The sequence below is a fragment of the Neovison vison genome, chromosome 13 (assembly GCF_020171115.1).
Source record: "Neovison vison isolate M4711 chromosome 13, ASM_NN_V1, whole genome shotgun sequence".
Lineage (NCBI taxonomy): Eukaryota > Metazoa > Chordata > Mammalia > Carnivora > Mustelidae > Neogale > Neogale vison.
The window spans coordinates 78,660,252-78,673,973 of record NC_058103.1 but is presented as its reverse complement, the minus strand read 5'-3'; the positions used below and the strand labels follow the sequence as shown (position 1 = coordinate 78,673,973).

Below are 13,722 nucleotides of genomic sequence, written 5' to 3'. Positions count from 1 at the left end.
TCATCAGAATGGCCCTGGAATTAACAGGGGCTTTGTGTGTTGCCAGAGTATAAAATGCAGGTACGGGTGACAATAGCAGAGTGAAGCAAAGCCTCAAGGTCAGAGAAGTAGAGTTTATTATGACGCTGACAATGCTGGCTCTCACTGCTCTTGGAAATCTGAGCAAGGGAAGTTAGAAACATGTGGGGTGTCCTTACTCTCCACAGACAAGATGGCATTATGTTGTGGATTTGCAAATATTCACAAATGACTCTTGGAATGTAGTTTTCCATGGATTAATGTGGTTTGTGTTGAAAGTGCTTATATATATGTGTGTTTTTTTTTCTCATCTGTGGTTTTGCTTTTAAAAGCAGGTAAAGATTTTTTTCCTCTTAAATGTAAAATGCTAATGTAATTTAGTGTTTGCAGCATGGGAATGGGATGCTAATGTGGCTGAAAACAGCAGTTCATTTTTTGTGGGTTTGACCATTTCAGAAACTTCACATTTCTGAAAAAATATTATTATTAGGAAAATAAGTTTGAAACCACAGTCCAACTTCAATGAGGAATATATAGTGTTTTTCCATTCTCTTGCTTAAATAGTCCAAAGACTCTATGCCTCAGAGCAGGGACTTATTGTAACTTTGCTGCATAGGAAAACAGAGGACTCCAGAGCAGATTCTGAAGTGGTTTTCCCCATCCACCTCTGGGTTGCTGTTCTTGGAAAACAACTCTTGGGTTAGCCCAGTGGAGCCTTTTGTTTTGAAAAGAAACTGGCCAGTAGTGTGTAGTTCCATGGGGGTACAAAGGCAACTGAGGACTCAACTGCTTTTAGCTCCTCGCCCAAACACCAGCAAAGTGTTTTGGGGTATGACAGTCTCAGAAAGATTCATTATATACGTACACGAGAAAGATTTCCAGTTCTCGGCGCTCCTCAGACTGACTCCTAGGGCACACTGGGAGAACCACCCTTTTAGAGGGACTGATCAGTGAAGGAGACTTGAAATCCAGTCGTGTGAGGGAGGCTGGGTGGTTGGTCTGCGGAGGAGAAAGCGTCACTGCTAGTATAGCCACGGTATTCACCACTTCTGGGCATGGGTGCCCTAGTTTGGGCTACCTAGCATCGGGTCCGATTTGCCTCTCCCAGGTCGCTTGTCACCTGGGTGTGAGCAAGGGGCTCAGGTTCCTCCTGGTGTCCTGGCATGTGCTTATGTCTCATAGAATTTGTGAGCTCTCCAATATCTTTAAAATAAATTACTTTTTTGGTTAAGTTAGTCCATATCGGTTTCTGTTGTTTACAAACAGGAATCCTGACTGACATAATTGCTAAAAGCCTATAAAGGTTTTTTATTTCTAGCTGGAATTTATAACCTGGATCCAAGGATAGCTTTATGCAATCTTGTGTCTGTGTTGTACCATATATAGAATTTTGGATATTTGTGCATTCAGATGGGGGGAAGGTCTCTAGCTTTGATTTGACTCTGGAAAGTTTCTGTAATTCTAAAAGGGCCAAGAACCACTTACCTACAGGGTAAAATTTAAATACCTTACTTTAGGGTAACTTACAAAACCTTGATGATCCGGCCTCTGTTCACTGCTTCAGTTTTCTCTTTCATTGAGTTTCCTGTTGCTTCTGCTCTTTGTCCTCATTCCATGCAAGTTACAGCTGAGTACTGTGGATTCTCTAAAAGTACCTCGTGTTTTTTAATCTCCATGTCTTTGTTCATGATGTTCCTTCTGCCGTAAATTCCCAGTGCTTTTCTTGGCTCTTTACCCCACCTTTTAGTGGGTTTTCTGGGTACCTGCTCATCTTTTAAATTCAGCTGGTTTCACCTCTTCTGTGAAGGTCATAATCTCTGTGCTCCATCCCCGTGGCTCACCTGGTTCCAGCTTTGCCAGCAGCCATGTCGTGTTAGCAGCTGGTGTGAGCGTGTCTTCATCAGCTTGGGGCATTCTTCAAAGTCACTGAATGTAGCTGCACTGTACAGGCACGTCTTTGTGGAGAAGTGAACCCCTTTGGGGGCAACAATGGGGATGTCTGTGGACAAATGCCTCAGGCTTCCCATCTGCTTATGGGACTATTCTGATGTACCTTCTACATGGTTCTTCAGAGAGGCCCCCGAGCAACTGGGCCCTGAGTTGTCCACAGTGGTGCTCTGTTTGGCACCCTCCGTTGGCCTTTCTTCTTTCCTGTCTCCCTTACTCCCTGTCTTCCTTACTCCTCTGCTCCTGCTTCCTACACTTCTGTTACCTGCACCCAAGGCTTTGTCTTAGCCTCTGCTTTTGGGTCAGTCCATCAGGACAACCTCTTACCGTCATGCTCTGTGTTAGCTCTGAGGAGATACCTTAGCATCTGTTGCCTTTATTGTCCTTATTTAGTGATTTTTCTCTAGTAAACTATTATGTCTTTTTTATTTAAAATTTTAAAAAAATTATTTTCATTTATTTTTCACTGTGATAAGAACAGTTAACATGAGATCTATCCTTTAATGCATTTTAAGTGTAATTATTGTTGAATATAGGTACATTGTTATACATCTTACTTGATAATCATCTTATTTCGCTGAACTTTATGTCTGTTGATTAGTAAATCCCCATTTCCCCTTCTTCTGGCCCCGGTAACTACTACTCCGGCCTTTGATTTTGTGAATTTAATGACTTGAGCTACTTCCTATAAGTGGAATCGTGTAGTACTTACCCTTCTTTTGTTGGCTTTTTGTCTTATTTAATTTAACATAATATCCTCAAGGTCCATTCATGTTGCTGTATATTACAGAATTTCCTTCATTTTTAAGGCTGGATAATATTCTTTTATATGTATATACTACATTTTTTAAACATTCATCCACCGGTGGACATTTAGTTTGCTTCTGTATCGTAGCTATTGTGAATAGGGCTGCAATGAAGGTAGGAGTGCTAGCGTCTCTTTGAGATCCTGATTTCAGTTTTTTTGGATGTATACCCAGGAGTGGAATTGCTGTATCATACAGTAGTTCTATTTTTAATTTTTTGAGGAACCTCTGTACTGTTTTCCATGGTGGCTGCACATTTTGCATTCCCATCAACAGTGTGCAAGAGTTCTAGTTTCTCCACCTCCTCACCAACACTTGTCTTTTGTTAAACTATTACTTCCTGAGGGTAAAGAGCTCATTTTACTCGTTAGTGTTCCCTCAGTACTAATAGAGAAAACTGTATTCTCATCAGTGTGTGAAAAAACATAAGACATGAGAGCTTTATTCAGAGCTGTGTTTACATGGCTCTCAGGAGCAGAACTAAGACCAATCAGTAGAAGTTACTAGAACACAGAGTTTAGTTCAATATGGAACTATCAGTGCACCCAAAGGGGGGGTGGTATTTGTTAGTAACCGTGGCTCCTTATGGCATGATGACTCACTTGGTTTGCCCACTCTTCCCTCTCTAGCCAAGAATTCCTATAATAGAGAGCTTTATGTTAAAAGAGAACATGCACATACCTATAGGGACCAGGCAGGCATGCAAACTAGTGAGGCAATCTGAGTATCAGAAAATTGGGAATGGAGGGAACTGTGTAGAAATAAAGTGTATGTATTCTGTCTAAAAGGGATAGCTGCTCCTCAGCTCCAGCCAATGACCTTTGTGCAAGAATATAGGTTCAGTGCTGCCAGGCTTCAGTTTTTCAAGGGAAAGCAGAAATCCAGATTCTTATATTAAAAATTCCCAGTTTGGAAAACAATACATGGGTCGAGAAGGCATCACTGGGGCTGGATATGGACCATGGGTTGTTAGTTTGCAACCTTTGTGTAGCATGTGTAGCAAAGGAAGTTAAAACTTCAGGTGTGAGGACAACCTCCTTGAGAGATTGCCCCAGATTCTGGTCAGTCTGCTCTCTTCAGGTCTGTAAGCACACTCTACCTGTTCCCAGCTCAGGCCTTCGGTCATCCTTTCTTTGCAACAAGGAAGCTCTGTGGTTCGGGCTCTTCTGTAATCCTTCCCATTACTGTTGTGCCTCCCCCAAACCCTGTCATCTTAGTGCACCTTCAGCGGCTCTGGCACTTGCATGTCTCCTGCAGTTCATCACTTGTCAGTGGTCTCAGAGCTTGTTTTCTCTGTTTAACTGAGTTGTTGAGTTCCTCACATCCAGGGCTCCTATTTCACATGTCTTTCCTATCATTTGGAGCATGGTATGCGACACATAGCAGGTGCTCAATAAGAACTGTTGGTTGACTGATGCTAGATGGGCATCTTGCTCAGGCCTTTTGTCATCACTCTTAGTAGAAGATGAAGTAATAAAAAGTCTTGTAAGTAAAAAAAAAAAAAATTGAGTTAGATTAAATCAGTGGGACTCTTTTAGAAATTGAATAGGCATGTCTTCCATCTCCTGTTGACCAGCTGCTCTTAGAGCTTTTATGAGGAAATGGTGCCTGGTGTGTTACCTCTGCCACAGACTCTTTCTCATCCTTTCTCACCGAAGATACAGCAAAAGAACCAATCATCTGTTCTGCTTTTTAGATCCATTGATTAGAGATGGGTTCTGATCATAAGCTATGTGGCCATCCTTTTAAGGTAAAAGTGAGCAGCAGACAGCTTTTTGTTACAAAGATTGTCTAACAAAAAAATTATCTTAACTAATTTTGATTATCTATTTCTCTTCCTTCCCTTTTATTTGAAACACTTCTTGTTTGTTTTAGAAATCTCCTTTCTTCTACATCTGTGAAGCAAAACACAATAGAAACAATTCTGTCATCTGTGATAATAGGTATTAGGTACACTTTGGACACGGGAGTTTACTAATTGTCTTTTAACCTTCTTTTAGTCAGCTTTTCCCACTTTTTTTGGTGAAGGTGCTAGTAAGCATCAACTGCCAAAATAGTAGGTCTTATCTATTGCATTTGTCCCATAATTGTTTACTTCGCCAAGTTTTGCCACGAAGACAAGGAACTGACCATTCCTTCAGTGAACATTTATTGAGCCCCCATGGTATGCCAGACCCTCTTTCAGCTGCTGAAGATGCAAAAGTGAAATTCTGTAGACAAGGAAGGCCCTTGCTTTCCCAGGGCTGATCTTCTAGTGGTGAGAAACAAACACAAACTGATGAACGAATATATATAAGCAAGACATTTGGGATGGTAGTAAGTATTGGGAGGATAAAATAGAATCAAGAGAATACATATGCGAGGGAGTTACTCTGGAGTTGAAGGAAGGTCTCCTTGAAGCTGTGACAGCTGAGGCTTGAATGACAAGTGGGGTCCAGCCATGTCAAGATCAAGGGGAGGAGCATTCCAGGCTAACAAAACAGCTCATGCTGGGGCCTCCTGCAGGAGCTCATGTGGTGAGTGTACTGACCTAGGAAATCAGACGGAAGGGGAAGTTTAGAGCTAACAGAATTATTATACAAGTGAATTTATTCAGCGGCTTGTGCAGTTTAAATGTTTATGGTCATGATTATTTAGATTGATCTTAGAATCTGTGTCATGATTTCAGGATTAGACTCAGTCATTATCTAAGATTCACGCTGGAGAAAGTCAATCTTTCAAAGTCTATGTGGTATGTCCTGCTTTGAAGCCTCAAATTTCCTATGATAGGATAGGACATTAATAGTGTCTGGTGTTATATTCTTAAATTAAATTTGCCTTGGAAGTAATCACGCATGTGGTGAACATAGTAAGAAACAACTTCCTTCATCTTTTAATATAATAATTGCTCTCAAGGATTGTAAGAACTTATAGACAGTTGGAACATCCGGTTTTAAAGTGCACTGGACAGGGAAGAAAGCTATTGTGGATAAAGTTTCAGATTTTCTTGGATTTTTTGGTATCTGAGTAACAAGAGACCCGATGAATTGCCAGCACATAACAAGCCAGAATCCTGGATCCAAAGAGCATTTGTGATGTCCAGCCAACACAGAACTGCTTTTCCTTCCAAAGGGTGGTCTCCAAATCTTTTGTAGCCCGTGGCAAGATTTTTATATCACAATTGAAACCAGATGCCCTTTCTGCCCTCTCCCTTGTTGTTGTTGGAGTTACTACCTTTGGTGGGGGGGTGGGTGTGAGCCATGGTGGTCTGTCATGTGTCTTCAGAATGCCCTGCCAGAGTCCTCGGCAGATGTGCCTACTCATAAATCTTGTGTGATACACTGTGCAATGGAGAATAGATTCGAAAAGGGGCCAGGTTTGTGAGGTTCTGGTCATCTGCTTGGTGCATTCTGAATGTTTCTTGTCACAAAGCAAAACACCAGTCCTAAGGTTTAAGTATAAGAGACCTTTCCAGGGGAATCTGGGTGGCTCAGTTGGTAAAGCCTCTGCCTTTGGCTCAGGTCATGATCCCAGGGGCCTGGGATTGAGCCCCACATTGGGCTCCCTGCTCAGGGGAAGCTGCTTCCTCTCCCTCTGCCCCTCCCCTGCTTGTGCTCTTTCTCTCTCTCAAATAAATAAATAAAATCTTAAAAAAACAAAACAAAACAAAACACCTCTCTGGATGGTTTCTATTTTAGAATATTTAATCCCAGTGGAAAATATTTCATCCTAAAGGACTATGTAATCCTAAAGAAAAACTAAAGCATACTGTCCCTATTGGATTATATTGAGTTTTATTCCGGGCTATAGCCTTGAAATGTGCCTGTATTTTACATACATGACACTGGGAATCCAGACTATCAAAAGTCACTATGAATTCTTGATTAAAAGGAACTTATTAGATATAACAATGAAACATAATGTGTCCCCTTTGTTCAGATCCTGGTGTAAATCAACTGAAATTTAAACAACTGGGAAAATTTAATATGGATGGAATATGAGATGATGGACTGCAAGAGCGGTGTAGAGTCAAGAGCGAGTTTCCAGCTGGGGCCATCATGGCTTCTCTGAGCATAAAAAATTAAAACTGAAACAGGTAAAATTTTGAGAGAGAGAGAAAGAGCAGGAAATGATTTCTATGTGGCGACCAAGTATCCTGAGAAGCAAAGAGTGTTTGGGTAAGAGTAGGGGAGTTTGGCTGGAGGGAAGACATCCTGCTGGGACGGAGCGTGCTGAGGGCGGGAATCAGAATTCTGTGAAACACTGGTGAGGCAGAAGGTTTGGGGCAGTAGCTGAGTAAGGCTGTCTGTCAGGAGCTCAGTCTGGCGGTGTCATCCTCAAGGGAGGTTGCAGGGAGGAGAGATTAAGACAGGGATATCAATTTAGAAACTACTGCAAAATAGTTCAAGTGGGAAAAGGAATAAAAGTGTAAATTTGGGTGATGACAGTGGCAATATAAGGGAGGGATGATTACAAGACATGTTGCAAAAGAACTGACTAGATTTGATGACTGAATTTAGATCCTCTTTGAAAAAGGACAGGAAAATTCATAAGAATTTGCATCATTTCATTGATGCAAGCAGTTAACTATAAGTTTAATTTACTGAATATGACTGAATTGAGAATGTTTGAAAGAAAACTTTGATTTTTTTTTTATTAATTTATAGAAAGGTAGCCCCACCCTTGTACTTACTGAACTTTACACAGATCCTAAGAATGGCTTAGGTTCCTCTAGCCATGGCTGGCTTTTTCTCCATCTCCAAGAGTTGGACGGTGCTGTGGAAGGGAAAAAAATGTGACCTGAAACTTTTAATAAAATTTTTTCGTTTGTGAGAGAACTGTGATAGCACCTCTGAAAAAGTAGTAAAAGTCTAGGAGAGGAAGCTGCAGGCTGACACTGGAGGATCAAGTCATGTAGAAAAGGCCACCTTGAAAGGATGTTCATTGTCCTCCAGTGGAGTGGCAGAACCAGCTGCAAGGAGGGAGCTGGGGAATAAATCCTCTGACCTACTCTCTTCCCTCCCATTTCTCAATGATCTTCCTTTTCCTAATCTACACAGCAAGGGAACCAAGGGGGTGTAAGCATACTTGTCAGCCTCCTGAGGCAGAGCAGAGAGTAGAACTGAGTGTGCAGACAGGAGGTAATAGTCACGGCATACTCTTTACAACATCTAACAACATGGGGGAAGGGGAAAGGCTTGGAAGGAGATCTTCATAGAATCATGAAATGTTAGACCCGGAAGTAATTCTCAGCCTCGTTTTAGAGATGGGAAAATAGAACCATGTAGAGGTAGCAACTGGGTACAGCTAATTGTCACAGAGCTGAGAAGAAATGACAGACCTTGTGATTCACAGACCTGGCTCCTTCCAGTAGACTGGGTAAGCTTCCATATAATCACAAATTCCCCAGGCCCACAGCACCCCCTCAGCCACTTCGGCAAGACTGAAAACGGTAAGAAGGTCCCAGTTGTTATTCAAGGGAGTGTATAATCATTATTAAGCCATCGCAGTAGGATGTGTTTCTGTAACTGAAGTCAGAGTCATTGTGGATAATCTAGAAAGTATAGAAATGTGTTAAGGGGAAAATAAAATCACCCGTAATTACCACAGAGATGACAACTGTTAATATTTTGGTGCTTTCTTTGAATTTTTAGAAATTAAGGGCTCCTGGGTGGCTCAGTGGGTTAAGCCTCTGCTTTCGGCTCAGGTCATGATCTCAGAGTCTTGGGATCAAGTCCCGCATCGGGCTCTCTGTTCGGCAGGGAGCCTGCTTCCCCCTCTCTCTCTGTCTGCCTCTCTGCCTACTTGTGACCTCTCTCTCTTAAATAAATAAATAAGATCTTAAAAAAAAAGAAATTAAAATTTACATAAATACACATATATGTGAATGCAAAATTAATATCAGTTGTACGTACAGTTGTGTATCTTGTTTTTTCACTTGATAGTGAATAATTTCCCATAAGTAAATTGTCTTAGAATCTGAGTATCTAATAGCAGTAACATTTTTTAATGGATGTAGCTTAGTTTTTAAAATGTTCCCTGTTATTAGACGTTTAAGTTGTTTCCTGTTTTTTGCTATGATAGATAATGCTGCTGTACATGTATGTGTGTGTGTATACATATGTAAGTAATTGTGCTTATCTCTAGGATACATTTTTATAAATAGAAATGCCAGCATAAGCATTTTCAGTTCTCCTTTCTGCTGGGTTACAGTGTAAGGAATGTGGCCCGGGGATCAGACATCCTTATTGATATTCTGCTTCTCTAGTTTCTGGATGTGTGACCTCAGGCATGTCATTTCAGCCTGCTATCTGTTTAACAAGGATCAGGCTGCCACTCCCCCAGTGCTGTGAGGAGAATGACACGAGACAGTCATGCCTCTAAAGGGCCTGACGTATAGGTAGTGCCTAGTACAACTCACCTCCCCCTCCCAAGGGGATGAGTTAGTTTGCATGCACATGTGTGCACACGTCTCCGTGTGCAGAATGAAGGGAAGAAAGCGTACTTCTGAGACTGTATTCCATATCAAGAAAAAAGTAAAACTGACTTGGAAAGGGACAGATGTAGATAAGAAGATTTCTTTTGGTGAAAGAGAGACCTATTTAAAGTCTAAGGTATTGAGAATAAAGATAGAAATGGAAGTCCTCAATGACGACTTTTCCTTGCACTGGGCTGTCCAGTAAATATGTCTCCCCTTGTTCCCTGTCCCTTTTCTTCCTAAGTGCCCATCTTCAAACTCTACCAGCGGGCCACGCACGTGTACAGCGAGGCCGCGCGGGTGCTCCAGTTTAAGAAGATATGTGAAGAAGCACCTGACGACACAGTCCAGCTGCTGGGAGAGTTAATGAACCAGAGCCATGCGAGTTGCCGGGACATGTACGAGTGCAGCTGCCCCGAGCTGGACCAGCTGGTGGACATCTGTCGGTGAGGCTGAGAGAGCAGCGTGGTGGCGGCGGGGGGACCCTGCCAAAGAAACTGTTAATGGATGAAAACTGCAGTATTTTCATAACCTTCTCAGTGAAAGGAGATGCTTCCCCGCTTCCTCTCTGAGGTGTTGTATATAGGGCTGAACTTGTTCTCTCCTAAGTATTTGAGGGAGAAAGATTCCAGAGACCTGACTCCACAGCTTTATGAGGCTGCAGGTTTGGAATCAGTTCTTCCCATGTTTCCATCTTGGGATGACTTGGTATTTTAGGAAGCTTTCCTTAGACAGGGGTCCTGTTGTTGCTTTCTCATCCTATTTTCATCACTATAACGGTGGCCCTGCCAGCATCTTCTGTTTGGTGTCCTGAGTTTGGTAGCTTTATTCAAAAGAAGGCAGAAAACAGAAAGAGGTCCTGAAACGCTCGCGGAGTGTATTCAGGGGCAGGGGAGGTTGCTGAAGGAATTACTCGGCAGGCCAGCATGTCCTGCCTTCCAGATTTAGGTTAGGCAATTTGGAGAAATAAGGATTTGACGAAAGCATCTTTTATAAATGTTTGGTTGAGACAGAAATGTAAAGAGGAGAACTCTTTCACAAAGCCTGAGAACAGCTTCCTTGTAATTGTTAGAGAATGGGGATAATGGATAGAGTAGAATGGTCACTTTACCCAGAAGGGATTTCATTGACCTTGGGAGAACTGAAAGGGAAATTGGGAGAACTCTCAAATGACTAGATGTTATTTCCACTGTGAGAAGATGATACAGAACTGCCTGCAATTAGTCATGAGAATATAATTAACCACTTGGCGCCTATGGCTTGCCTCACTCGTTGCCACACTCCTAGCCTGAAAAGTTTAAATCAACTAGCTTCAGTGATCACAATTGGCATGTATAACCCAACTTGTAGAGAGATTTGAACATAGCATTGATGAGAATCCTTCTGCTGACGTCAGAGTTTGCTCATTAATTGCCAAAAAGCCTTCCAGAGCTTGTTCCCTTAGAAGTGCTCTTTTCTGAAAGTATCAAGGGCCCAGTAAATGGAAGTGACAAATATTGTTCAGTTCTGGAAATAAGAGGAAGTGGAATGATTTGTGCAGGAATCAGGAAGAAGTGTCTTTGCCTGGAAGGTAGTGGAATAGTTTGAGTCACTGAGGCAGTGAAAGGGCATTTGTCAGTCTCCTGGAATTCCCTAAAGAACTTTCTCTTCCGGGGATGGCCAATCAGCTCTTGCTCTTTTGGAGCCTACATTCTCCTGGGGAAAGAGGGAGGTGACAATGAAAAATAAACTGAGGGGTAGTAATAAGTGCTATGAAAAAAAGCACAGAAGGGATAGAAAGCACCAAGGTTGGGGTGGCTAATCTTTCTAGGAATTGTTTGAAGAAGGCTTCTCTGAGGAGGTGATGTTTGAGCAGAGACCTGAAGGAAGTGAAGAACAGAGATGACCAGTGCATAGACCCTGGGGTGGGGACATGGCTGCCACGTGTGAGGAACAGCTAACTAAGCAGTGAGGTTGGAGGGCAGTCAAGGAGAGAGTAGCAGGTGATGAAGTATGAGAGGTAGCGTGAGGCATACCACATGGGGCCTCATGGGCCATCAGCCATCGGAAGGACTCTGGCTTTGGGTGGAGAAAGGTAGCAGTGGAAGCGTTAATAGATCTGATGCCAGATGAGCCTGGCAGAAAGATTCAAAACATCACTGTGTGCGTGAAAGACAAGTATCGAGCTGACTCCTGGGCTTTTGGCCTGAGACACAGGGCTCCATTCCAGGACCCAGGGATCATGACCTGAGCCAAAGGCAGCCATGTAACTGATGGAGCCACCCAGGCACTCCAGGTTTATATATTTTTAAAGATTGGGTTCCAGTGAAAGATTTAGTGGCTGTGTCTTGAAAGGGTTTAGAAGTGCACCTTTTATTTATTATTTCACTTGTTTGTTTTTGAAAGCTCCTTTTTAAATAGCTTAATTAATACTTGAATTTAACACTTAAAGCACTTTCTTAAAATATTTCTGTCTAGCCTATTTTCATCTGCTCTATTGGTTTTCTGAGGGAAATTCGGTTGTGTCTAGTTTAAGGAGCGCACTCCCCTTTTTGTGGTTGTTTTTGTTTGGAAAGTCAGTTGCTAAGCATCAAAATCAGTTTCTGCTTACTCCATAACCATATAGGGACCAAGTTTCCCATATTGAAAGATTACCTTTTGGCATGTTGTAAATATTGGCCAGAATAGTTGTCTGGTCCTTAAATGTCTTATATAATGATTTTTTCCATTGCTGTCACTGTGACCAGCAGGTATTCTTCAAATGTTCCCATTGGTTCCCAGTTACTTAAAGGTCCTACCTGGCAGAGGAACCTGAGGATAGCCCCTGGGAGCTCTCACTGATGCCATTCTTCCCTTGAGCCAGCAAATGCTTTCCAATAGGGCATTTGTGTCCTACGTGACACTGAAGTCTAAGCCCTATTTTCAAGAGCTTTAAAACTTTTTTGTGTGTGGATGGAAGGGGGAGGGGGAGGAATGCAGAAGAATGAAAAAGGTAGTGGTGATGTGGGGTGGTTAAAACTGGGAGAGAAAGATGGCTAATGGAGAGTAGTGGATGGTAAAAGGATGGGAAGATTCAGTGAAAAATGAGACACACTTAAGCCCTGGTTGCTCATGAAGCTTTGTGACTGTTCACTGGGCCAGGCAGTGGGAGTACTGGGAAGGGCCCTGGCAAGGTACATAACTTAACTTCTGGGAGGGTATTATTTTGTTTAAGAATCATGATCAGCTCCAAACATCCCTGTCCCTTTAAAAATGTTAACAATCAAAATATGACAGTAACAATGATGATAATAATAAAAAATAATAAATAAAATAAAAATGTTAACACCAATGGGGAAGGTGTGACCAAGACTGGGCAGCCTGAGAAGGTTGGTTGCCTTTCAGGAGACAGAAGAAGGCAGAAGGCAACTGAAATGGGTACGAGGAGGAGCAAGGCCAAAGATCATCTTTACTTTCTAGTCCACTTGTGGCACTTCAAAATTCCTTTATTTTCCTGAAGTCCTGCTTGGAAACTATGAGCATGAAAAGACAACTAACTGATGGAGTTAATGCCTAGATACCTAGGGCACTACATACAAGCTAAAATCTTTTAAGTTTAATTTTTAAAAGTTTTTATTAAATTCCAATTAGTTACATAGTGTAATACTAGTTTCGGGTGTACAATATAGTGATTGAACACTTGCATACCTCACCCTGTGCTCATCACAGCAAGTGCACTCCTTCATCCCCATCGCCTACTTCATCCTTTCCCCAGCCCGCTCCCCTCCGATAACCAGCAGTCTGTTCTCTATAGGTAAGAGTCTGGTTCTTGGTTTGCCTCCTCTATCTGTCTCTCTCTCAGTCTCTCTCTTTTTCCCTTAGCTCATTTGTTTAGTTTCTTAAATTCCAGAAATCATATGGTATTTGTCTTTCTCTGACTTACTGCACTTAGCATTACACTCTCTACTTCCATCCATGTCATTGAAAATGGCAAGATTTTATTCTTTTCTATGGCTGAATAATATTCCTTAGTGTGTATGTGTGTGTGTGTCCATACATGTATATCACATCTTCTTTATCCATTCATCAACTGATGGACAATTGGGCTATTTCCATAACTTGGCTGTTGTAAATAATGCTGCTATAAATATTGGGATGCATGCATCCCTCTGAATTCGTGTTTTTGTATCCTTTGGGTGAATACCTAGTAGAGTGATTACTGGATTGTAGCTCTATTTTCAATTTTGTGAGGAACCCCCATAATGTTTCCAAGAGTGGCTATACCAGCTTGCGTCCCCACCAACAGTGCCGGAGTGTTCTCCTTTCTCCACATCCTCACCAATACCTGTCATACAAGCTGCAATCTTAATGTGATCTAAGCTAGACTATATTCAGAAGGCATCTCTAGGTAGCTGGCCTATGAGGACAGTGTATAAGAAGCAGCACCACATGACCCAAGTGGTGAGAAGAGGGGGAGAGAAAGGATATTTTTTCAGTTGAGGCTTTTACTGTTTAAGAGAAAATCAGTTTAGCATC

The 13,722-nt window shown here is 42.0% G+C and overlaps 1 protein-coding gene across 4 annotated transcripts in view; it reads left to right on the top strand.

The window, feature by feature from the left end:
• The window catches only part of GALK2 (galactokinase 2), a 111,603-nt gene that overhangs the window by 92,826 nt on the left and 5,055 nt on the right, over positions 1–13,722 (top strand). For all 4 annotated transcript variants that reach the window (XM_044230953.1, XM_044230954.1, XM_044230952.1 and 1 more), the window contains exon 9: positions 9,473–9,674. In XM_044230953.1, coding sequence (XP_044086888.1) covers positions 9,473–9,674 — 202 coding nt within the window. The remainder of the gene's footprint in view (positions 1–9,472; positions 9,675–13,722) is intronic.